Source organism: Cololabis saira, chromosome 14, assembly GCF_033807715.1.
Source record: "Cololabis saira isolate AMF1-May2022 chromosome 14, fColSai1.1, whole genome shotgun sequence".
Classification (NCBI taxonomy): Eukaryota; Metazoa; Chordata; class Actinopteri; order Beloniformes; family Belonidae; genus Cololabis; species Cololabis saira.
In genome coordinates this window covers 46,192,336-46,217,141 of record NC_084600.1, presented here as the reverse complement: position 1 = coordinate 46,217,141, position 24,806 = coordinate 46,192,336, and the positions used below count along the sequence as shown (strand labels likewise).

General features: G+C 45.3%; 1 protein-coding gene across 1 annotated transcript; it reads left to right on the top strand.

Annotated features, from left to right (window-relative positions):
* Positions 1–13,353: 13,353 nt before the first annotated feature.
* On the top strand, positions 13,354–21,919 carry LOC133459409 (NACHT, LRR and PYD domains-containing protein 14-like). Its single transcript, XM_061739304.1, has 8 exons — positions 13,354–13,402; positions 14,632–14,832; positions 17,758–19,555; positions 19,903–20,076; positions 20,532–20,705; positions 20,916–21,086; positions 21,213–21,259; positions 21,363–21,919. Exons 1-8 carry the CDS (start codon positions 13,354–13,356, stop codon positions 21,917–21,919), a joined length of 3,171 nt encoding a protein of 1,056 aa, XP_061595288.1.
* The last annotated feature ends 2,887 nt before the right edge of the window (positions 21,920–24,806 follow it).

The following is a 24,806-nucleotide window of genomic DNA, read 5'->3' as shown; positions in this document are numbered from 1 at the left end:
GGAGGCAGATTTGGGGAAAGATTTGGAGGCAGATTTGGGGCAGATTTGGGGGCAGATTAGGGGGCAGATTTGGGAGCAGATTAGGGGGCAGATTCTAAGGCAGATTTGGGGACAGATTTTGAGGGCAGAATTGGGGGGAGATTTGGGGGCAGATTTGGGGCAGATTTGTGGCAGATTTGGGAGGATTTGGGGGCAGGTTTAGGGGTAGATCTGGGGACAGATTTGGGGCCAGAATTGGAGGCAGATTTGGGCCAGATTTGGGGGCAATTTAGGGGACTGCGGGGCAGAATTGGGGGCAGATTTGGGGGGAATTTTGGAGCAGATTTGGGGGGAGATTTGGGGGAAAATTTGGGGGCAGATTTGGGGGAAGATTTGGGGGCAGATTTGGGGCAGATTTGGGGCAGATTTGGGGGCAGATTTGGGGGCACATTTGGAGGCAGATTTGGAGGCAGATTTGGGGGCAGATTTGGGGAAGATTTGGGGGCAGATTTGGGGCAGATATGGGGAAGATTTTGGGGCAGATTTGGGGGCAGATTTGGGGCAGTTTTGGGGACAGATTTGGGGGCAGATTAGGGGGCAGATTTGGGGCAGATTTGGGAGCAGATTTTGAGGGCAGAATTGGGGGGAGATTTGGGGGCAGATTTTGGGCAGATTTGTGGCAGATTTGGGAAGATTTGGGGGCAGGTTTAGGGGTAGATCTGGGGACAGATTTGGGGCCAGAATTTGAGGCAGATTTGGGACAGATTTGGGGAAGATTTGGGGGCAGATTTGGGGGGAGATTTGGGGGCAGATTTGGGGGAAGATTTGGGGGCAGATTTGTAGGCAGATTTGGGGCAGATTTGGGGGGAGATTTGGGAGCAGATTTGGGGGGAGATTTGGGGGGGGATTTGGGGGCAGATTTGGGGGGAGATTTGGGAGCAGATTTGGGGGGAGATTTGGGGGGAGATTTGGGGGGAGATTTGGGGGAGATTTGGGAGCAGATTTGGGGCAGATTTGGGGGCAGAATTGGGGGCAGATTTGGGGGGAGATTTGGGAGCAGATTTGGGGGGAAATTTGGGGGAGATTTGGGAGCAGATTTGGGGGCAGATTTGGGGACAGATTTAGGAGCAGGTTTGGGGCTATTTGGAGGCAGATTTGGGGAAAGATTTGGAGGCCGATTTGGGGCAGATTTGGGGGCAGAATTGGGGGCAGATTTTGGGGTAGATTTGGGGGCAGATTAGGAGGCAGATTTGGGGCAGATTTGGAGGCAGATTTGGGGCAGATTTGGGGGCAGATTAGGGGGCAGATTCTAAGGCAGATTTGGGGACAGATTTTGAGGGCAGAATTGGGGGGAGATTTGGGGGCAGATTTGGGGAAAGATTTGGAGGCAGATTTGGGGCAGATTTTCGGGGCAGATTAGGGGGCAGATTCTAAGGCAGATTTGGGGGCAGATTAGGAGGCAGATTTGGGGAAAGATTTGGAGGCAGATTTGGGGCAGATTTGGGGGCAGATTAGGGGGCAGATTTGGGAGCAGATTAGGGGGCAGATTCTAAGGCAGATTTGGGGACAGATTTTGAGGGCAGAATTGGGGGGAGATTTGGGGGCAGATTTGGGGCAGATTTGGGCCAGATTTGGGGGCAATTTAGGGGACTGCGGGGCAGAATTGGGGGCAGATTTGGGGGGAATTTTGGAGCAGATTTGGGGGGAGATTTGGGGCAGATTTGGGGCAGATTTGGGGGCAGATTTGGGGGCACATTTGGAGGCAGATTTGGAGGCAGATTTGGGGCAGATTTGGGGGCAGATTTGGGGAAGATTTGGGGGCAGATTTGGGGCAGATTTGGGGCAGGTTTGGGGACAGATTTGGGGCAGGTTTGGGGACAGATTTGGGGCAGGTTTGAGAGCAGATTTGGGGGAAGATTTGGGGCAGGTTTGGGGACAGATTTGGGGCAGGTTTGAGAGCAGATTTGGGGCCAGATTTGGAGGCAGATTTGGGGTAGATTTGGGGACAGATTTGGGGCAGGTTTGGGAGCAGATTTGGGGGAAGATTTGGGGCAGATTTGGAGGCAGATTTGGGGGTAGATTTGGGGCACATTAGGTTGATGAAGGTCCGTTAAGGGGCCAGTCCTCTCTTTGGCCTACGAATTAACGGCTGTTGTCTTCAGTAGTTGCTAAGACATATATTTTGAATCTCTTTCTGAATCGTGATCCCAGAGTCCTGACCCGGGACCTTAGCGGTTAGCGGCTAGCTAAAGATGGTGGCGGCAGCTTCTGCCTGCTGGGTGTTAAATATTAATCTAATAACAAGTTTTACTGCAGTATTCTGGAGAACAAAGTTCAGTGTTTCTGCAGTTGGAGACATCAGTCCACTTTATGACCTCACAGCTCAGATTGCAGGCTCACTCTCATCCAGAAACATTACATTTATTTAACATAAAATAAACCATCTGTACATGAATACAACTCAGAATGGAGCAAGGACTCATCTGGATGAAGTGTTTCTGACTGTGTGAGTTTTATTTCCCTTTTTCTACTTTTGAATGTCAGTAGTTTAATAACTGTGATCAAGCAGATTCTGGAGACTTTATAAGAAGCTCATAGAGGGAATCAGAACCTTTATCATGTGGTACTGCAACATTAACACAAAAAATAGATGCAAGCTACAAAGAATGGTGAATCTAGCCTCAAAAACAATAGGGAAGACATAGAGAAACTTAAGTGGTAATTATAAGGAAGTGATCGGGAAAAAAGTTTAAATGTTTAAATACTTCCCTCAGGTAGACGGTACCGTGGACCAAAGGCTAACGTAACATATTTAAAAACTCATTCATTCCCAATAACGCCATTAAGTCTCTGAATGAGGGGCAGATTTGGGGCAGATTTCAGGGCAGATTTCGGGCAGATTTGGGGGCAGATTTGGAGGCCGGGGGCAGATTTGGGGGCAGATTTGGGGGTAGATTTGGGGCAGATTTGGGGGCAGATTTGGGGCAGATTTGGGGCAGATTTGGTGGCAGATTTGGGGGAAGATTTGGGGCCAGATTTGGGGGCAGATTTGGGGCAGATTTGGGGCATATTTGGAGGCAGGTTTGGGGGAAGATTTGGGGCAGATTTGAGGCAGATTTGGGGGCAGATTTGGAAGCAGATTTGGTGGCAGATTTGGAGGCAGATTTGGAAGCATATTTGGAAGCAGATTTGGGGCAGATTTGGGGCAGATTTGGGGCAGATTTGGGGGCAGATTTGGAGGCAGATTTGGAGGCATATTTCGGGCAGATTTCGGGCAGATTTCGGGGAAGATTTGGGGGCAGATTTGGGGCAGATTTGGGGCAGATTTGGGGGCAGATTTGGGGGCAGATTTGGGACAGATTTGGAGGCAGATTTGGGGGAAGATTTGGGGCAGATTTCGGGGCAGATTTTGAGGAAAATTTGGGGGAAGATTTGGGGCAGATTTGGGGGCAGATTTGGGGGTAGATTTGGGGCAGATTTGGGGCAGATTTGGGGGCAGATTTGGGGCAGATTTGGTGGCAGATTTGGGGGAAGATTTGGGGCCAGATTTAGGGGAAGATTTGGGGCAGATTTGGGGGCAGATTTGGGGGTAGATTTGGGGCAGATTTGGGGCAGATTTGGGGGCAGATTTGGGGGCAGATTTGGGGCAGATTTGGGGCAGATTTGGTGGCAGATTTGGGGGAAGATTTGGGGCCAGATTTAGGGTCAGATTTGGGGCATATTTGGAGGCAGGTTTGGGGGAAGATTTGGGGCAGATTTTGGGCAGATTTGGGGGCAGATTTGGAAGCAGATTTGGTGGCAGATTTGGAGCCAGATTTGGAAGCATATTTGGAAGCAGATTTGGGGCAGATTTGGGGCAGATTTGGGGCAGATTTGGGGGCAGATTTGGAGGCAGATTTGGAGGCATATTTGGGGCAGATTTGGGGCAGATTTCGGGGAAGATTTGGGGGCAGATTTGGGGCAGATTTGGGGGCAGATTTGGGGGCAGATTTGGGACAGATTTGGAGGCAGATTTGGGGGAAGATTTGGGGCAGATTTCGGGGCAGATTTGGAGGAAAATTTGGGGGAAGATTTGGGGCAGATTTGGGGACAGATTTGGGGGCAGATTTGGGGCAGATTAGGTTGATGAGGGTCCGTTAAAGGGCCAGTCTTCTCTTTGGCCTACGAAGTAGATGCTGTTGTCTTCAGTAGTTGCTAACACATATATTGTAAATCTCTTTCTGAACCGTGATCTCAGAGTCCTGACCCGGGACCTTAGCGGTTAGCGGCTAGCTAAAGGTGGTGGCGGCTTCTGCCTGCTGGGTGTTAAATATTAATCTAATAACAAGTTTTACTGCAGTATTCTGGAGGACAAAGTTCAGTGTTTCTGCAGTTGCAGACATCAGTCTACTTTATGACCTCAGAGCTCAGATCACAGGCTCACTCTCAGCCAGAAACATTACATTAACTTAACATAAAATAAACCATCTGTACATGAATACAACTCAGAATGGAGCAAGGACTCATCTGGATGAAGTGTTTCTGACTGTGTGAGTTTTATTTCCCTTTTTCTACCTTTGAATGTCAGTAGTTTAATAACTGTGATCAAGCAGATTCTGGAGACTTTATAAGAACCTCATAGAGGGAATCTGAACCTTTAACATGTGGTACGGCAACCTTAACACAAAAAATAGATGTAAGCTACAAAGAATAGTGAATCTAGCCTCAAAAATAATAGGGAAGACACAGAGAAACTTAAGTGGTATTTATAAGGAAGTGATTGGGAAAAAAGCTGCTAGGATAGTAAATGATCGTCCTCAACGTCTGCAGAGTTTAAATGTTTAAATACTTCCCTCAGGTAGACGGTACCGTGGACCAAAGACTAACTGTAACATATTGAAAAACTCATTCATTTCCAATAACGCCATTAAGTTTGAATGAAGGACGTCTCGTAGATAAACCTGTCTTTTATTTACATGTCCTTGTTGTTCCTCCTTTTCTGCCACTAAGATGTTTTTGCGTGTAAATGTTAAGTGTTTGTTGCTGTGTCATGTTACTGTTGTTTTTGTATTATGAGACAAAAGACAAATCTACACTTATGGACAAATTAATTATCTAACTAAACTAACTAACTAACTAACTAACTAACTAACTAACTAACTAACTAACTAACTAACTAACTATGTGTTCAAACCTCTTGGTTCTGGTTAGAATTCTGGCTGCAGCATTTTGAATAAGCTGGAGTTTATGTAACACTTGCTTTATCAGTCCTGCAAAAAGTGCAATAATCTAATCTACTGGAGATAAAATCATGAAGCAGCTTTTCAGAGTCTGATTGTGACAGAAAGCATCTTTAGATATATTTCTGAGATGATAGAAGGCAGTTCCTGGAAACATTAGCTATGTGTCTCTGGAAGTTAAGATCAGCATCTAAAATAACACCCAAGTTTTTGACAAGTTCACCAGGTTTTACTGACAGAGGAGTTAACAAAGGGAGAATATGTTTCCTCAGAGACTCGGACCAACTAAAATAATCTCTGTTTTATCCTCATTCAGCTGTTAAAAGTTAGTTTCCATCCAATACTTGATATCTGCACTGAATGAGGTCATTTGGGCTCAAATGATTGACAGTAACAGATACATATAATTGGCAGATTTGTCGGCAGATTTGGAGGCAGATTTGGGGGCAGATTTGGGGCAGATTTGGGGCAGATTTGGGGGCAGATTTGTCGGCAGATTTGGGGCAGATTTGGGGGCAGATTTGGGGCAGATTTGGGGCAGATTTGGGGGCAGATTTTGGTGCAGATTTGGGGCAGATTTGGGGCAGATTTGGGGGCAGATTTGGGGCAGATTTTGGTGCAGATTTGGGGCCAGATTTGGGGGCAGATTAGGTTGATGAAGGTCCGTTAAAGGGCCAGTCTTCTCTTTGGCCTACGAAGTAGATGCTGTTGTCTTTAGTAGTTGTTAACACATATATTGTAAATATCTTTCTTAACTGTGATGAAGTATTTGTTCTCAGAGTCCTGACCCCGGACCTTAGCGGTTAGCGGTTAGCGGCTAGCTAAAGGTGGCGGCAGCTTCTGCCTGCTGGGTGTTAAATATTAATCTAATATCAAGTTTTACTGCAGCATTCTGGAGGACAAAGTTCAGTGTTTCTGCAGTTGGAGACATCAGTCTACTTTATGACCTCACAGTTCAGATTGCAGGCTAACTCTCACCCAGAAACATTACATTTATTTAACATAAAATAAACCATCTGTACATGAATACAACTCAGAATGGAGCGAGGACTCATCTGGATGAAATGTTTCTGACTGTGTGAGTTTTATTTCCCTTTTTCTACTTTTGAATGTCAGTAGTTTAATAACTGTGATCAAGCAGATTCTGGAGACTTTATGAGAAGCTCATAGAGGGAATCTTAACCTTTAACATGTCGTACGGCAACCTTAACACAAAAAATAGATGTAAGCTACAAAGAATAGTGAATCTAGCCTCAAAAATAATAGGGAAGACACAGAGAAACTTAAGTGGTATTTATAAGGAAGTGATCGGGAAAAAAGCTGCCAGGATAGTAAATGATCGTCCTCAACCTCTGCAGAGTTTAAATGTTTAAATACTTCCCTCAGGTAGACGGTACTGTGGACCAAAGACTAACTGTAACATATTTAAAAACTCATTCATTCCCAATAACGCCATTAAGTCTCTGAATGAGGAACGTCTTGTAGATAAACCTGTCTTTTATTTACACGTCCTTGTTGTTCCTCCTTTTCTGCCACTAAGATGTTTTTGCGTTTAAATGTTAAGTGTCTGTTGCTGTTGTTTTTGTAATATGAGACAAAAGACAAATCTATACTTGTGGACAAATAAACTAACTAACTAACTAACTAACTAACTAACTATGTGTTCAAACCTCTTGGTTCTGGTTAGAATTCTGGCTGCAGCATTTTGAATAAGCTGGAGTTTATGTAACACTTGCTTTATCAGTCCTGCAAAAAGTGCAATAATCTGATCTACTGGAGATAAAATCATGAAGCAGCTTTTCAGAGTCTGATTGTGACAGAAAGCATCTTTAGATATATTTCTGAGATGATAGAAGGCAGTTCCTGGAAACATTAGCTATGTGTTTCTGGAAGTTAAGATCAGCATCTAAAATAACACCCAAGTTTTTGACAAGTTCACCAGGTTTTACTGACAGAGGAGTTAACAAAGGGAGAATATGTTTCCTCAGAGACTCGGACCAACTAAAAGAATCTCTGTTTTATCCTCATTCAGCTGTAAAAAGTTAGTTTCCATCCAATACTTGATATCTGCACTGAATGAGGTCATTTGGGCTCAAATGATTGACAGTAACAGATACATATAATTGGCAGATTTGGAGGCAGATTTGGGGGAAGATTTGGGGGCAGATTTGGGACAGATTTGGAGGTAGATTTGGGGCAGATTCGGAGGCAGATTTGGGGGCAGATTTGGGGCAGATTTGGGGGAAAGATTTGGGGCAGATTTGGGGGCAGATTTGGGGCAGATTTGGGGGCAGATTCGGAGGCAGATTTGGGGGCAGATTTGGAGGAAGATTTGGGGGAAAGATTTGGGGGCAGTTTTGGGGGCAAATTTGGGGCAAATTTGGAGGAAGATTTGGGGGCAGATTTGGGGCAGATTTGGAGGCAGATTTGTGTGAAGATTTGGGGCAGATTTGGGGCAGATTTGGGGGCAGATTTGGGGCAGATTTGGGGACAGATTTGGGGGCAGATTTGGGGCAGATTTGGGGCAGATTTGGAGGCAAATTTGGGGGCAGATTTGGGGGCAGATTTGGGGACAGATTTGGGGCAGATTTGGAGGCAAATTTGGGGCAGTTTTGGAGGTAGATTTGGGAGGCAGATTTGGGGGCAGATTTGGGGGCAGATTTGGAGCAGATTTGGGGGCAGATTTGGGGGCAGATTTGGAGGCAGATTTGGGGGCAGATTTGGAGCAGATTTCGGGGCAGATTTGGGGTAAGATTTGGGGGCAGATTTGTGGCAGATTCAGAGGCAGATTTGGGGGCAGATTTGGGGGCAGATTTGGGGGCAGATTTGGAGGCAGATTTGGGGGCAGATTTGGGGCAGATTCGGAGGCAGATTTCGGGGCAGATTTGGGGTAAGATTTGGGGGCAGATTTGGGGGCAGATTTGGGGGCAGATTTGGAGCAGATTTCGGGGCAGATTTGGGGTAAGATTTGGGGGCAGATTTGTGGCAGATTTGGAGGCAGATTTGGGGGAAGATTTGGGGGCAGATTTGGGACAGATTTGGAGGTAGATTTGGGGCAGATTCGGAGGCAGATTTGGGGGCAGATTTGGGGCAGATTTGGGGGAAAGATTTGGGGCAGATTTGGGGGCAGTTTGGGGGCAGATTTGGGGCAGATTTGGGGCAGATTTGGGGGCAGATTCGGAGGCAGATTTGGGGGCAGATTTGGAGGAAGATTTGGGGGAAAGATTTGGGGGCAGATTTTGAGTCAGATTTGGGGGCAGATTTGGGGGCAGTTTTGGGGGCAAATTTGGGGCAAATTTGGGGCAAATTTGGAGGAAGATTTGGGGGCAGATTTGGGGCAGATTTGGAGGCAGATTTGTGTGAAGATTTGGGGCAGATTTGGGGCAGATTTGGGGGCAGATTTGGGGCAGATTTGGGGACAGATTTGGGGGCAGATTTGGGGCAGATTTGGGGCAGATTTGGAGGCAAATTTGGGGGCAGATTTGGGGGCAGATTTGGGGACAGATTTGGGGCAGATTTGGAGGCAAATTTGGGGGCAGATTTGGGGGCAGATTTGGAGGCAGATTTGGGGGCAGATTTGGAGCAGATTTCGGGGCAGATTTGGGGTAAGATTTGGGGGCAGATTTGTGGCAGATTCGGAGGCAGATTTGGGGGCAGATTTGGGGGCAGATTTGGGGGCAGATTTGGAGGCAGATTTGGGGGCAGATTTGGGGCATATTTGAGGGCAGGTTTGGGGGAAGATTTGGGGGCAGATTTGTGGCAGATTCGGAGGCAGATTTCGGGGCAGATTTGGGGTAAGATTTGGGGGCAGATTTGGGGGCAGATTTGGGGGCAGATTTGGAGCAGATTTGGGGGCAGATTTCGGGGCAGATTTGGGGTAAGATTTGGGGGCAGATTTGTGGCAGATTCGGAGGCAAGTTTGGGGGAAGATTTGGAGGCAGATTTGGGGCAGATTTGGGGGCAGATTTGGGGGCAGATTTGGAGGCAGATTTGGGGGCATATTTGGAGGCAGATTTGGGGCAGATTTGGGGGCAGATTTGGGGGCAGATTTGGAGGCAGATTTGGGGGCAGATTTGGAGGCAGATTTGGGGGTAGATTTGGGGGAAGATTTGGGGGCAGATTTGGAGGCAGATTTGGGGGAAGATTTGGAGGCAGATTTGGGGGAAGATTTGGAGGCAGATTTGGGGCAGATTTGGGGGCAGATTTGGGGGTAGATTTGGGGGAAGATTTGGGGGAAGATTTGGAGGCAGATTTGGGGCAGATTTGGAGGCAGATTTGGGGGCAGATTTGGAGGCAGATTTGGGGGTAGATTTGGGGGAAGATTTGGGGGCAGATTTGGAGGCAGATTTGGGGACAGATTTGGAGGCAGATTTGTGTGCTGAGGGTCCGTTAAAGGGCCAGTCCTCTCTTTGGCCTACGAAGTAGCTGCTGTTGTCTTCAGTAGTTGCTAAGACATATATTTTAAATCTCTTTCTGAACTGTGATCTCAGAGTCCTGACCCCGGACCTTAGCGGTTAGCGGTTAGCGGCTAGCTAAAGGTGGCGGCAGCTTCTGCCTGCTGGGTGTTAAATATTAATCTAATAACAAGTTTTACTGCAGTATTCTGGAGAACAAAGTTCAATGTTTCTGCAGTTGGAGACATCAGTCTACGTTATGACCTCACAGCTCAGATTGCAGGCTAACTCTCACCCAGAAACATGACATTTATTTAACATAAAATAAACCATCTGTACATGAATACAACTCAGATTGGAGCAAGGACTCATCTGGATGAAGTGTTTCTGACTGTGTGAGTTTTATTTCCCTTTTTCTACTTTTGAATGTCAGTAGTTTAATAACTGTGATCAAGCAGATTCTGGAGACTTTATAAGAAGCTAATAGAGGGAATCTGAACCTTTAACATGTGGTACGGCAACATTAACACAAAAAATAGATGCAATCTACAAAGAATAGTGAATCTAGCCTCAAAAATAATAGGGAAGACACAGAGAAACTTAATTAGTATTTATAAGGAAGTGATTGGGAAAAATGCTGCCAGGATAGTAAATGGCTCCTCAGCCTCTGCAGAGTTTAAATGTTTAAATACTTCCCTCAAGTAGACGGTACCGTGGACCAAAGACTAACTGTAACATATTTAAAAACTCATTCATTCCCAATAACTCCATTAAGTCTCTGAATGGGGGACGTCTCGTAGATAAACCTGTCTTTTATTTACATGTCCTTGTTGTTCCATCCAATTCTTGATATCTGCACTGAATGAGGTCATTTGGGCTCAAATGATTGACAGTAACAGATACATATAATTGGTAGATTTGGTGGCAGATTTGGGGGCAGATTTGGGGCAGATTTGTAGAAGTGCAGCAGCTTCCTCACTGCTGTCGGACATGAAGCTGAAGAGAAGATCAGTCAGAGCTGCTCGTTGTACATCGACCATGACGTGTGTTTCCTCTGCAGATGAAGGTAGAAGGTGTGTGAGCTGATGTGAATCCAGCAGCATGGATCAGTGTGAGGACAGAGAGGAGGGAGTCATTCCCTCCAAAACCTCCCCGAGGGGAAAACCTGAGAGAGAAGAAGAGACGTGAGATGATCTAACTGCTCATGACTCTTCTGCACGTCAGAGTTCAGCCCTCACGTCACCAAACACCTTTATTACAGGAGACCTGGACCTGGACCTGGACCTGGACCTGAACCTGGACCTGGACCTGAACCTGAACCTGGACCTGGACCTGGACCTGGACCTGGACCTGGCCCCAGCTGTGTGTCCTTGAAGAGTGATGCATCAAAGGATTTTGTTTTAGATTTTAAAGATTCCCAACGTTCTCCCTCAGTGAGGTGAGTTTTACATAAATGTTTCTGAAAAACGTGACAGAGACTGAAATGTTTTTATCATAAGATGATTATTTTAGTTTTAGAAATATGTGTCTTGATCATTTTCAGTTCATTTTTCTCTATAAAGCATCTATTACATTACTATTATCCAAATTAAATAGTATGGTTGTGTATAATACTATCATCGATATCTTAAAAAAATCTGGCCAAAAAAATACTGGTTAAAAGATTTTGACTGATTGTTTCCAGCTTGGCCCTTAAAGAGGTCTCTGAATATACAAGTCAAACCTCTATGATGTGTACCAACAAGAAAATCAAACTTTGTCGTAGGACAACAGTGAAGACATCGTTGGAAAGGTCTTGACCTCAGGAGCAACATATGTCAATATGAGATTTGTGGGCAATTCCTGCTCCCCAGGTGTGCCCTTTGAACCTTGTACCTGTGACACTTTTGAAGGCCTATAGTTCAACAACAACATATGCTAGAGACATGAGGTGAACAGTTTTGGAAAGCTCTGCACCTCTACTATCGTGCCCGACAGTAGACCAATAGGGGGCGCCACTGAATAGGGTCAAAACCTATAAAAAACATGATTTCACCCACTTACCAATACAAAAGTCAAAATCAGACCGAACAGGCGTGCTTCCCACCCTTAAAAACATATAATAAGCTTGCAAAGTTCGTGTTCACAGTTTTATAAGCGCTAATTCATTGGAACTACAAAAGCTATGACGTAGCACAATGCTGTGTGTTGTAACTTGGCACAAATTGTAGTTCTGTAACCTCCTTCCGGTTTAGGTTTAGACGGGATTATATTGGAGTCAATAGAACTCTACTTGCGTCTGAGAGAGACGCAGATGGGAACCTTTTGCGTCAGTAGGTGTCGCCAAAGGTTCCTGGCCAAGCGTTGGTTTTTGACGAGTCGCGAGTGAGACTGTGTTGGAGAAACACACACACTCATTCTGTGTCAGCTTAAAGTTCTATACAGATCATTCTGAAGTAAAAAGTTTCCAATGTTAGATTCCAACCAAGTTATTATATATATAAAAACACCAATACCTCTACAACGTCACCAAACACCTTTATTACAGGAGGCGACCTGGACCTGGACCTGGACCTGGACCTGGACCTGGACCTGGACCTGGATCTGAACCTGGATCTGGATCTGGATCTGGACCCGGACCTGGATCTGGATCTGGACCTGAACCTGGACCAGAATCTGGACCTGGACCTGAACCTGGATCTGGATCTGGTCCCAGCTGTGTGTCCATGAAGAGTGACAGATCAAAGGAACCCATTATCTATTTTAAAGAGCCTCCTGGTTTTCCTTCAGAGAGGTGAGTTGTTTATAAACGTTGTTTCTGAAAAACGTAACTGAGACTGAAGCGTTTCCATGGTAACATGTTTAAAGTGAACATTTGTCTGTTTTGCTGCCGTTGTTAGATGGTTGTTGATGTTTCCAGAAACACAGCAGACTATAAAGGGGGTGTTGGAGTCTCTTCTGAGTGACTGTAGTTCAGCGGCAGTGTTGTTCATTGAACACGTTCATTTGTGTGAGAACGTTGAACTGAACGCAACATATTTACACGTAAAGAACTTGAACGTGAACTTGTTCATTCTGCAGATCATGAACTGGAATTTGAACTGGTCAGATTATGTGAGTTTCAGCTTCACAGTTTAGGTCCAATTGTTACGGAATAATCCTTCTTATTTCACCAGCGGGCGGCACATTTAAAATGCTCGACGAGCCCGGTGCAGTCTTTACGAATGTAGGCTGATTTATACGGCGTAGGGTACGCGGCGTGCGGACCGTATGGTTCGCGTCGCCGCGTACCCTACGCCGTAGTCTTCGCCGTCGATTTAACGCGGAACCATAAATCAGCCTTGACAGGTGCAGAGAGACGTTGCAGACGCAGCGTCAGATGAAGATCCTTATCATTATCTGCGGGAATTTTACACATCGTCTCCCAAAAGAGTCTGACGGTAAAAATCTAACCTTTCTGTGCAAATTATGTCCACCTGCGCTGAGAAAACAAGTCCGAGCGTCTGCCTCGTCAACTTCACATTTGAAACGTCATGTGGAGTTAAAGCATCAGTCCAGTGTGAGGAAATATCTGCAAGTCCTTAACAATCAAAAAAGTTACTAAGACAAAACATGATTGTATTCAGCAGGGGTCTTCAACCCTGTCCTGCATGTTTTACATGTTTCCTGCATCATCACACCTGACTCTAATTAATGGCCGTCATCAGCTTGTCATCCAGGTCTGCACAAGTCTGTTAATGACAGTCATTTATATCAGGGTTCTGAGGGGAAACATCTAAAACATGCAGGACAGGGGACCTGAGGTCCAGGATGAGGGTCCTGAGGACCAGGGTTGAAGACCACTGTATACGGTGAACAGTTTTAGGATAGGGGGGCTTTTCATTCGTACTTCTCACCTAAAAATATTGAAATGAACTGAATTTAAACTAGTTCAAAATGAAAATGGTGAACTATGAACAGTTCATTTTTAAACTATGTGAATCGAACTTTGAACTAGTTCATGAGAAGTATGAACTTGCACAACACTGTTCAGCGGTTTGTCCAGCAGGGGCATCTTTCTGCTGAGGTTGCAACATCATTTAGGGAGGAAGTTCTCCTCAGGTGAACGGTGCTGCTGGATGCAGGAGGACAGAGGGTTCCTGGAACCATGTGGACATTGATCTGTTGAGAAGCTGGTCCTTGTGGACACTTGCTGGACCTTCTTGTACCACCAGATTGAGAGCTGGTACTGGGAGAAAGACGTGGACGTTCTCAGTCTCAGGAGGACCAGAGAACCTTTAACAGGACAGGAAGTCCTCTGGTGGACTGTCCTCATCCAAACATGACTCCATGGACCTTCAGACATCATGTGACCTAGTTCTTCATGATTCCTCCACAGAGTGGACCAGCAGATCTCAGAGTCCCCCAGTGGTCCGTCTGTCCAGCAGCATCAGACCCAGCTGGACTCCGTCTTTCAGGTCTGTACATGAACAACAACTGTCTCCATCTGTCCTGATGTCCATCTGCATGCTGGTCTCTGGAGACCAGTGGACTGTCAGTCTGTCCAACATGGACCTGATGTTTGTCTCCATGCTGGTCTCTGGAGACCAGTCGACTGTCAGTCTGTCCAACATGGACCTGATGTTTGTCTCCATGCTGGTCTCTGGATACCAGTGGACTGTCAGTCTGTCCAACATGGACCTGATGTTTGTCTCCATGCTGGTCTCTGGAGACCAGTGGACTGTCAGTCTGTCCAACAAGCCTAATGTTTGTCTCCATGCTGGTCTCTGGAGACCAGTGGACTGTCAGTCTGTCCAACATGAACCTGATGTTTGTCTCCATGCTGGTCTCTGGAGACCAGTGGACTGTCAGTCTGTCCATCATGGACCTGATGTTTGTCTCCATGCTGGTCTCTGGAGACCAGTGGACTGTCAGTCTGTCCATCATGGACCTGATGTTTGTCTCCATGCTGGTCTCTGGAGACCAGTGGACTGTCAGTCTGTCCAACATGGACCTGATGTTTGTCTCCATGGTTTCAGTCTGGTTGTGTCCTTCATGTGGTCTTCTGTTCCAGCTGCTGGAGGACGACATCGTCATGTTTGTGAAGGACGAGCTGAAGAAGATCCTGAAGGTTCTGAGTCCAGATTACCCAGAATCCTCAGAGAGTCTGGGGGAGGATGGAGATGAAGAGCAGAAGAGCATCAGAGAGACATTCATGAAGGTCACAGTGAAGTTCTTGAGGAGGAGGAAGCAGGAGAAGCTGGCCGACCTCCTGCAGAGCAGTAAGACGTTTCTCTGAACATCTGAGCTGCTGGATAAACCACACCCAATGTCTCAGTAGAGGACCAACATTCACAGATCAGACACAACATTAAACCCACTGGAAGGTGGAGGAACTCAGCTCATCTTCTGTTAGGAACATCTCATTAATAGGGTCATTAATATCCCAGTAAATTAAAGTTTTATTCTAAAGAGTTGAACCGTGTGGATTCAATATTCAGTTCCAGCAAACACAAAACAAACACAACTGGTGTGTCTGAAGTGAGTCGTAGAGGAAACACTGTTGTTGTTCCTCTGATTGATCGGAGGGTTTTTGGGAGGAAAACGCTTCAATACTCCTCATTGAACGGCTGATCAGTGAATGTTGAAATGTTGATTCTTTAGAGGAAGTAGAACTTGTTATGGGCTGGTTTTAAAGCACTAAGGGCCCGATTTACTAAGATCCTAAATAAAGAGTACTAAATTGCGTGTGCACTGAAAAAGTTTGCACGTGCTGTTGTTGTGTGTTTTGAGGGTGATCAACTAAGATTGCGTGCGCAATTGATAACAGGTGCAAACCTCAGTATTTAAATGAGGTGTTGCGTGTCTTACGGTTTGCGAGCGCAAAATGAAATTTGACGAGTTGGAGTTAGAGATATTAGTGGAAGAGGCAAATTGTTGTGCCGAATTCAGCACCCCTGCCGTGAAAAGCACCCCCTCGTTGTTCGGGTTTGGTTGTTGAGGACCCAAAAGCAGGAGAGCAGGAGCCAGGAGTTCATAACAAAAGGGTTTAATTACAAAAAGGCAAAAACAAAGCGCTGCAGAGCAGGATTAACAAAAAACCAGGAACAGTAAAAAACAACGAGGAGACATGGAGGGAGAACAGTACGGACCGACAGGGAACCAAGGAATGACAAGACAAGATATACTGAAGGGATAACGAGACATGACGAGACACAGGTGCAGACACAATCAGGGCAGATGGGACACAGGCAGACAGAAACTGAAAGTCACAAACTGGGGGGTGAAGTGTCAAACCCTGACAGTACCCCCCCTCAAGTGACAGATCCCAGAAGTCCCAACAGTCCCAACCCAGGGTGGGCAGTAGGGGCCTGGAGGAGGGCCCAGGCCACACACGGCCAAAGTTCCGGGGGCCGTCCTCGGGACCGAGCAGACCAGCGAGAGAGCTCGGGGGGGCGTCCCCGAGGCCTAGGCCTGGGTCTTGGCGTGGGTCTTGGCAGGGGGCGTGGCGGGAACTCTTGGCTGGGCTCGGGGACTTGACGAGGCTCTGGGACTTGACGGGGCCCTGGAACTTGACAGGGCTCTAGAACTTGACATGGCTGCGGGGATACCCGGGTCCGGGGCACCGGCTGCGGGGGTACCCGGGTCGGGGCACCGGCTGCGGGGGTACCCGGGTCCGAGGCGCTGGCCCCCCCTCAAGGGACAGATCCCAGATGTCCCCACAGTCCACATCCAGGGCGGGCTGGGGGGGGACACGGGTCCTCGGAGCTGGCTGGGGGGGGACACGGGACCACCACTGGAACAGGGACAGGTGCAGGAGCTGGAGCTGGAACAAGCTGGGGCTGGCGCTGACGCCGTCGCCGTTGCCTCCCCTGAGCCTGCAGGCTCCTGGGCCCACCCCGAGCCTGGCATGTTCCCAAAAGGGGGTCCCCATACTCCGCCTCTTCGGCCCGGCGCGAAAACTCCATTAGGGTGAGGCGCTCTCCCACTGGGTCCATCTGGTCGGTCCGTTCTGTTCGGGTTTGGTTGTTGAGGACCCAAAAGCAGGAGAGCAGGAGCCAGGAGTTCACAACAAAAGGGTTTAATTACAAAAAGGCAAAAACAAAGCGCTTCAGAGCAGGATTAACAAAAACCAGGAACAGGAAAAAATGACGAGGAGACATGGAGGAAGAACCAGTACGGACCGACAGGGAACCAAGGAATGACAAGACAAGATATACTGAGGGGATAACGAGATATGACGAGACACAGGTGCAGACACAATCAGGGCAGATGGGACACAGGCGGGGAGAGACAGAAACTGAAAGTCACAAACTGGGGGGTGAAGTGTCAAACCCTGACACTCGTATATTCAATGATAAGTAGACCAAGAAAAAAAACAACACACTGACACTTCAATATATTTATATATACACACTCACACAAACACATACTTAGGAGTTTATATTATATATATTTACAAATATTATGGAAGACAACACAGTAAGCAGGCTATTAATTAATGACATCAATAACCATTTACCCGATTTTTGTTATCTGTGACTGTGATTGTGGGAAAGTATGACTATTGTGGAATCCATGAGCGCATTTAAACATGAATCATTAACACAAAACTGGATGCTAAACAGAACGTGACACGGAATGAGAATATCATTTTTGTCAGACGAGGGGGTGCTTTTCACGGCAGGGGTGCTGAATACGGCACATGTGATTGATTTATTATCACAAATAAAAAAATTAATGTGCCTCCTGTGGCAACCTTTTGCTGAATAATACTCGATTTAACAGTTGAGCCATCCCCACCCCAGTCCTCAAATCAGGCACCAACAAGCATCCCTGCGTAATGCTGGGCAGATTAGCACCTTCCTTTCGAACGTATTAAATACAGACGCAATCACAATCCCCGCAAAAACTTTCAGGCTTGGTAAATCTCATTGCGTGTGGTAAATGGACATATTTGCATTTTCCCCTCCCAGTATTTAGCGATTTCTGGCGGGTACGCCCCATATTGATTATTCATCAGGGCAAAGGTACTAAATGAATTGCGTGTGCTATTTTGCTCATTTGAGAGGCGCAGTCCTCTTTGCACGCTGTTAGTAGATCAGCTGGCACTTTGGTTTGCGGGTGCTGTCAAGTTTGCACACGTTTTTACGCACACAAACCTTTAGTAAATCAGGCCCTAAGTGTTTTTCTTTATCTTTATTTAGAGACCGTCGCTGCCGTTTGTCAATCCAAACTCAAAGTTCAGCTGCAGAAGAAGCACAAGCATTTGTCTGAGGGAATCATTAAAGCAGGAAATAAAACCCTTCTGGAGCAGATCTACACGGAGCTCTACATCACAGAGGGAGGGACCGGAGAGGTCAACAATGAACATGAAGTCAGACAGATTGAAGCAGCTTCCAGGAAACCAGACGGAGCAGAAACAGCCGTCAGACAGGAAGACATCTTTAAACCCCCACCTGGAAGAGGAGGACCAGTCAGAACGGTGATGACGAAGGGAGTGGCCGGCATTGGGAAAACAGTCCTAACACAGAAGTTCAGTCTGGACTGGGCTGAAGGCAGAACCAACAAGGACATCCAGTTCCTGCTTCCATTCACCTTCAGACAGCTGAATGTGCTGAGAGAGGAGAAGTTCAGCTTGGTGGAACTAGTTCATCACTTCTTCTCTGAAACCAAAGGATTCTGCAGCTTTGAAGACTTCCAGGTCGTGTTCATCTTTGACGGTCTGGATGAGAGTCGACCTCCTCTGGACTTCCACAACTCTACATTCCTCAGTGACCCCAGAAGGTCCACCTCAGTGGACGTGCTGCTGACAAACCTCATCAGGGGGAACCTGCTTCCTTCTGCTCGTGTCTGGATCACCACACGACCCGCAGCAGCCAATCAGATCCCTCCTGAGTGTGTCTCCATGGTGACGGAGGTCAGAGGGTTCACTGACCCACAGAAAGAGGAATACTTCAGGAAGAGGTTCAGAGATAAGAAACAGACCAGGAGGATCATCTCCCACATCAAGACATCACGGAGCCTCCACATCATGTGCCACATCCCAGTGTTCTGCTGGATCACTGCTACGGTCCTGGAGAACGTCCTGGAGAACGTCCTGGAAACCAGAGAGGGAGGGGGGCTGCCCAAGACCCTGACTGAGATGTACATCCACTTCCTGGTGGTCCAGGCCAAACTGAAGAAGGTCAAGTATGACGGAGGAGCTGAGACGGATCCACACTGGAGTCCAAAGAGCAGGAAGATGATCAAGTCTCTGGGAAAACTGGCTTTTGAGCAGCTGCAGAAAGGAAACCTGATCTTCTATGAATCAGACCTGAGAGAGTGTGGCATCAATGTCAGAGCGGCTTCAGTGTACTCAGGAGTGTTCACCCAGATCTTTAGAGAGGAGAGCGACCTGTACCAGGACCAGGTCTTCTGCTTCATCCATCTGAGTGTTCAGGAGTTTCTGGCTGCTCTTCATTTCCATCAGACCTTCATCAAGTCTGGAGTCAACCTGCTGCAAGAACAAAATAACATCTTCTGGTGGTTTAAAACAAGAGCCATGACTAAGCTCCATCAGACAGCTGTGGACAAGGCCTTACAGAGTCCCAACGGACACCTGGACTTGTTCCTCCGCTTCCTCCTGGGTCTTTCACTGGAGACCAATCAGAACCTCCTTCGAGGTCTGATGACATCAAACCAAAGAAGTTCACAGAACAATCAGGAAACAGTTGAATACATCAAGAAGAAGATCAGTGAGGATCTGTCTGCAGAGAGAAGCATCAACCTGTTCCACTGTCTGAATGAACTGAACGATCGGTCTCTGGTGAAGGAGGTCCAACAGTCCCTGAGGTCAGGACGTCTCTCCACAGATAAACTGTCTCCTGCTCAGTGGTCAGCTCTGGCCTTCATCTTACTTTCATCAAAAAAGGATCTGGAAGTGTTTGACTTGAAGAAGTTCTCAGCTTCAGAGGAGACTCTACGGAGGCTGCTGCCGGTGGTCAAAGCCTCCAAGAAAGTTCTGTAAGTACCAACAGACACATGTTGGACCTCTGCAGTGGAGGCTAGTTACTGACTACGTCTGGTTTTACCTCCACATTTCATGTTTTCTTCACTTGTTTGGGGTCTTTTCTTCAGCACAACCTCACATGAGTGAGTTTACGCTGGATCTTTCATTTCCAGAGACTTTAATGACACATTGGACCTAAAATCACACACAAACATGAACTCTGACAAGGAAACACTTTCATTTCTGTTTGTCCTGGGGGGGCAGGATGAGCTGAAGACCAGCAGAACAGTTGCAGACACAACTACATTTTCTTCCACAACAGTGAAATAACCTGGTTGTTGTTCTTTTCTTCCGTCTGCAGACTGAGTGACTGTCACCTCTCAGAGGACATCTGTCCACTTCTGTCCTCAGTTCTCAGCTCTCAGTCCTCCAGTCTGACAGAACTGGACCTGAGCAACAACGACCTGCAGGATTCTGGACTGGAGCAGCTGTGTCCTGGACTGGAGAGTCCACACTGTCACCTGGAGTCTCTCAGGTCAGGATTCACCAAGTGTTCAACTGGTGACCATTACAACTGATTGTTTGGTTGTTTTATTAGATCCCCGTTAGCTGCTGACCTTTCACAGCAGTTTATCTGGGGTCTCATCAGAATCCTCAGCTTCATTACAACATTATCATTAATTAAAATACATAAACCAAATGCTTAGAGACAGACAGTAGAACACCTCCTAAAAGTACAAAAAATAACATTATAATCAGCACAATGGCATTATGACTCTAAACTTCCTCTTTTGAAAGTCAGGATTTACATTTTCTCATCACACTCTCAAACAAGATATTGAGAAAAATCAAATGAATAGCTCAATTTAAAAAGAATAAAAAACAATTTTCATTTTTCAACAACACAACAACTTTCTGGACAGTGTGAGATAGAACACATTTACATGAAATGTAAATGACCTCATGATCTCTCTTTAATCTCCTCTGCAGACTGAATGGCTGTCACCTCTCAGGGAACATCTGTCCACTTCTGTCCTCAGTTCTCAGCTCTCAGTCCTCCAGTCTGACAGAACTGGACCTGAGCAACAACGACCTGCAGGATTCTGGACTGAAGCAGCTGTGTCCTGGACTGGAGAGTCCACACTGTCACCTGGAGTCTCTCAGGTCAGGATTCATTCAAGTCTTCTCCAGGTCCAGTGAACATGCTGCTAAACGTGTCTGCAGCAGGACACCTGAGCAGAGAACATGCATAGACCTGTGTTCTGTGTCTGCAGCAGGTCACTTGAGCAGAGGACATGCATATACCTGTGTTGTGTGTCTGCAGCAGGACACTTGAGCAGAAGACATGCATAGACCTGTGTTGTGTGTCTGCAGGCTGTCAGGCTGTCTGATCTCAGAGGAAGGAAGTTCTTCTCTGGTCTCAGCTCTGACCTCCAACCCCTCCCACCTGAGAGAGCTGGACCTGAGCTACAACCATCCAGGAGAGTCAGCAGGGAAGCTTCTGTCTAGACTGGAGGATCCCCGCTGGAGACTGGACACTCTCAGGTAGGACACTCTCAGGTAGGACACTCTCAGGTAGGACACACTGCTGGGTGGGGGGGGGGGGGGGCTCTGACATCTCTGCTTCCTCTGAGAGAGACTGAGCTGGTCTGATCCTCCTCCTCCTTCCAGGGTGGAGCCTGCTGGACAACGATGGCTGACACCAGGTCTGAGGAAGTGTAAGTGTGTTTTTATTCAACCATCTTCACTCGTTCATGAGTCCATCAGTGATCAATAACTGATCAATAATAACTGCAGCTGCTTGTTTGTTCTCTCCATCAGATTCCTGTCGACTCACCGTCGACACAAACACAATCCACAACAACATCAAACTGTTTGACAACAACAGGAAGATGATGTATGTGTTGGAGGATCAGTCATATCCTGATCATCCAGACAGGTTTGATGATCATCGTCAGCTGCTGTGTAGAGAAGTTCTGACGGGTCGCTGTTACTGGGAGGTCCAGTGGAGCAGAGAGGTTTCTGTATCAGTGAGTTACAGAAGAATCAGCAGGAAAGGACGCTCTAATGACTGCAGGTTTGGAGGAAACAATCATTCCTGGAGTCTGAACTGTTCTCCAGGTGATCAGTACCAAGTTTCGCACAATAACAGAGACACATCCATCACCTCCTCACGTCCTAGCAGAGCAGCAGTTTACGTGGACGTTCCTGCTGGAACTCTGTCCTTCTATGAAGTCGTCTCTGACAGAAGGATCCACCTCCACACCTTCAACACCAGCTTCACTGGACCTCTCTGTGCTGGATTTGGACTCTGGTCCTGGCCCAGGTCTGGGTTTACGTCCTGTCCTGGATCCTCAGTGTCTCTGTGTCCAGTTTAGGACTGGACTTGGACTCTGGCTCTGGTTCTGGTTCCTCAGTGTCTCCATGATGATGATGATGATGATGATGATGATGATGATGATGATGGTGATGATGATGATGATGATGATGATGATGATGATGATGATGATGATGATGATGATGATTATAATCACCATTTATCTTTAGTTTTTTGGTTTATTGTATTTTTCTTTGATCTTTTTCACATTTAAACGTTGAATAATTTACTCAATTGTTGACTATCAAAGTTCAAAGTTCAAAGTTTATTTAGACGGGACAATGCATATTATTTAACACTACATTGAGCAGTGTAAATACACCGGGTTTTAGCAGTAATGCTAGTTTCCACCTGCAGTCCCCACAAACAACCAGACACACTCACATTCACACCTACGGGAAATTTAGAATGATCAATTAACCTAGCATGCATGTTTTTGGACTGTGGGAGATTTTTATCTCATTCTTGTTTTATTCTTGATTCTGTCTCTAAATGTTTTCATGTTTGACTTCACGTTTAGATTCTTAAAGTCTTGTTTCTTCCCTGAAAGAAAGTTTGAGCTTCAAATCTAAACATTTCCATTTTACAATGAACTTTTCCAGTTTGTATAATATTTGATACAAACACACACAAACACACACATGATCTGAAGTTTGTGTTTGTCTTTTGACACTTGTGTAAATACATTCTGATAAATAAATAAACCTGTTGCAAAGGTCTGAGCTCGGACTCCTTTCTCACTTTTATAGAGGGAACGTGCATGACGTCAGAGATGCAACTTCATGGTGGGTTAATCCACTGAGTGTCAGAAAGACTGAGTGAATAAAGACTGAGTGAATAAAGACTGAGTGAATAAAGACTGAGTGAATAAAGACTGAGTGAATAAAGACTGAGTGACAGAAAGACTGAGTGAATAAAGACTGAGTGAATAAAGACTGAGTGTCAGAAAGACTGAGTGAATAAAGACTGAGTGACAGAAAGACTGAGTGAATAAAGACTGAGTGACAGAAAGACTGAGTGACAGAAAGACTGAGTGAATAAAGACTGAGTGAATAAAGACTGAGGGCCTGATTTACTAAAGGTTTGCGTGTGTAAAAACGTGTGCAAACTTGACATCACCTGCAAACCAATGTGCAAGGTGATCTACTAACAGCGTGCAAAGAGGACTGCGCCTCTCAAATGAGCAAAATAGCACACGCTGTTCATTTAGTACTTTTGCCCTGATGAATAATCAATATGGGGCGTACCCGCCAGAAAACGCTAAATACTGGGAGGGGAAAATGCAAATAGGTTCATTTACCACACGCAATGAGATTTACCAAGCCTGAAAGTAATTGCGGGGATTGTGATTGCGTCTGTATTTAATACGTTGGAAAGGAAGGTGCTAATCTGCCCAGCATTACGCACCGATGGCTGCTGTTATTGTGGTGTTGTGCCGTATTCAGCACCCCTGCCGTGGAAAGCACCCCCTCATACACACTCACACAAACACATACTTAGGAGTTTATATTATATATATTTACAAATATTATTGAAGACAACACAGTAAGCAGGCTATTAATTAATGACATCAATAACCATTTACCCGATTTTTGTTATCTTTTTTTTTTTTTTTTTTAACAAACTTTATTCAACAATTCAAAATCACAAAGTTCCTTTGAGGAAACATTAGTTTGCAACTGAAACAAAAGTTCACAACACACAAGCGAATATGTAACTATACATTTTTTCCAAGATAAACTTCTAAATTTAAATAAAAAGAAAATAAATAAAATAAATTTAAATAATCACAAAATATAATAATCACAGGGGTTGACATTTCAACAAAAATGTATAAGCGTAGCAAGATTGTAACTTAAAGAGCAAGAGACTCTAACATGGTTTCACATAAATCCTTTATAGACTGATTTTCTTTTGATAGTACCTTAATAGATGTTATATAACTTTTTATTTCGTTTTTAAAACAGACTATGAAGGGTTTGCTGTTTTTCCATTTATTTTTATGTATATGATATTTACCCAAAATGAGAATTATGTTCACCATCCTGAAACCTTCTTTGACAGACCATCATATAAATTATGACCTGAAACTGAACATACAGTTGTTGATCCCAATCTTTAACCAGCGATAAACATCATACCAAAAAAGCTTTGTGATCGAACAAGAAAAGAATAAGTGTTCAATTGTTTCGTGTTCTGTTTTACAAAAAACACAAGGATCTACATCAAAATTGAACCTTCTCCTTAAGGTTTCAGCAGCAGGATAAATATTGTTTATTATTTTAAACTGAATTTATTTTGCTTTGGGTGAAATTGGCCATTTAAGAAACTGCTGTTTGTCTTTGTTAACGTTACTTCAATTTCTGTTATCTTTATTTTTGTTGATTTTTTGATATCATTGAATAGCTTTTCTTTAAACACATTTACAAGTACTTTATTACATTTTCTTTCAATTCACCGACTTTTAAATCAGGCAGTTTGACAATAACACTTGAGTATGTAAGAATATTTTTTATCATGTAATTCAAGGGAAGTGGAATATAATATAATATAAATAATAATATAATAGCTCTACAGATTTGATTACATTCTCTATAAGAGCAATTTAAACTAAACTTTTCTACAAATGTATCAAATTGCAATAAATTGCCATTTACATCCAACAAGTCAGTAACATATAGGACTTTCTTATCATACCATTCTGGTTTAAATCAGGTCTGTTAATAGTGATGTTTCTGTTATTCCACTAGGGGGAGCTGTGCGCTAGAGCAGTATTTGTTTGTGGAAATTAGACAATTTGATTGGCAGTTTAGTTATTTCAAAGTCACATCTCAACAAAAACTCTAATCCTCCAACATTTTGGAAAATATTATTTGGTATGTGGAACC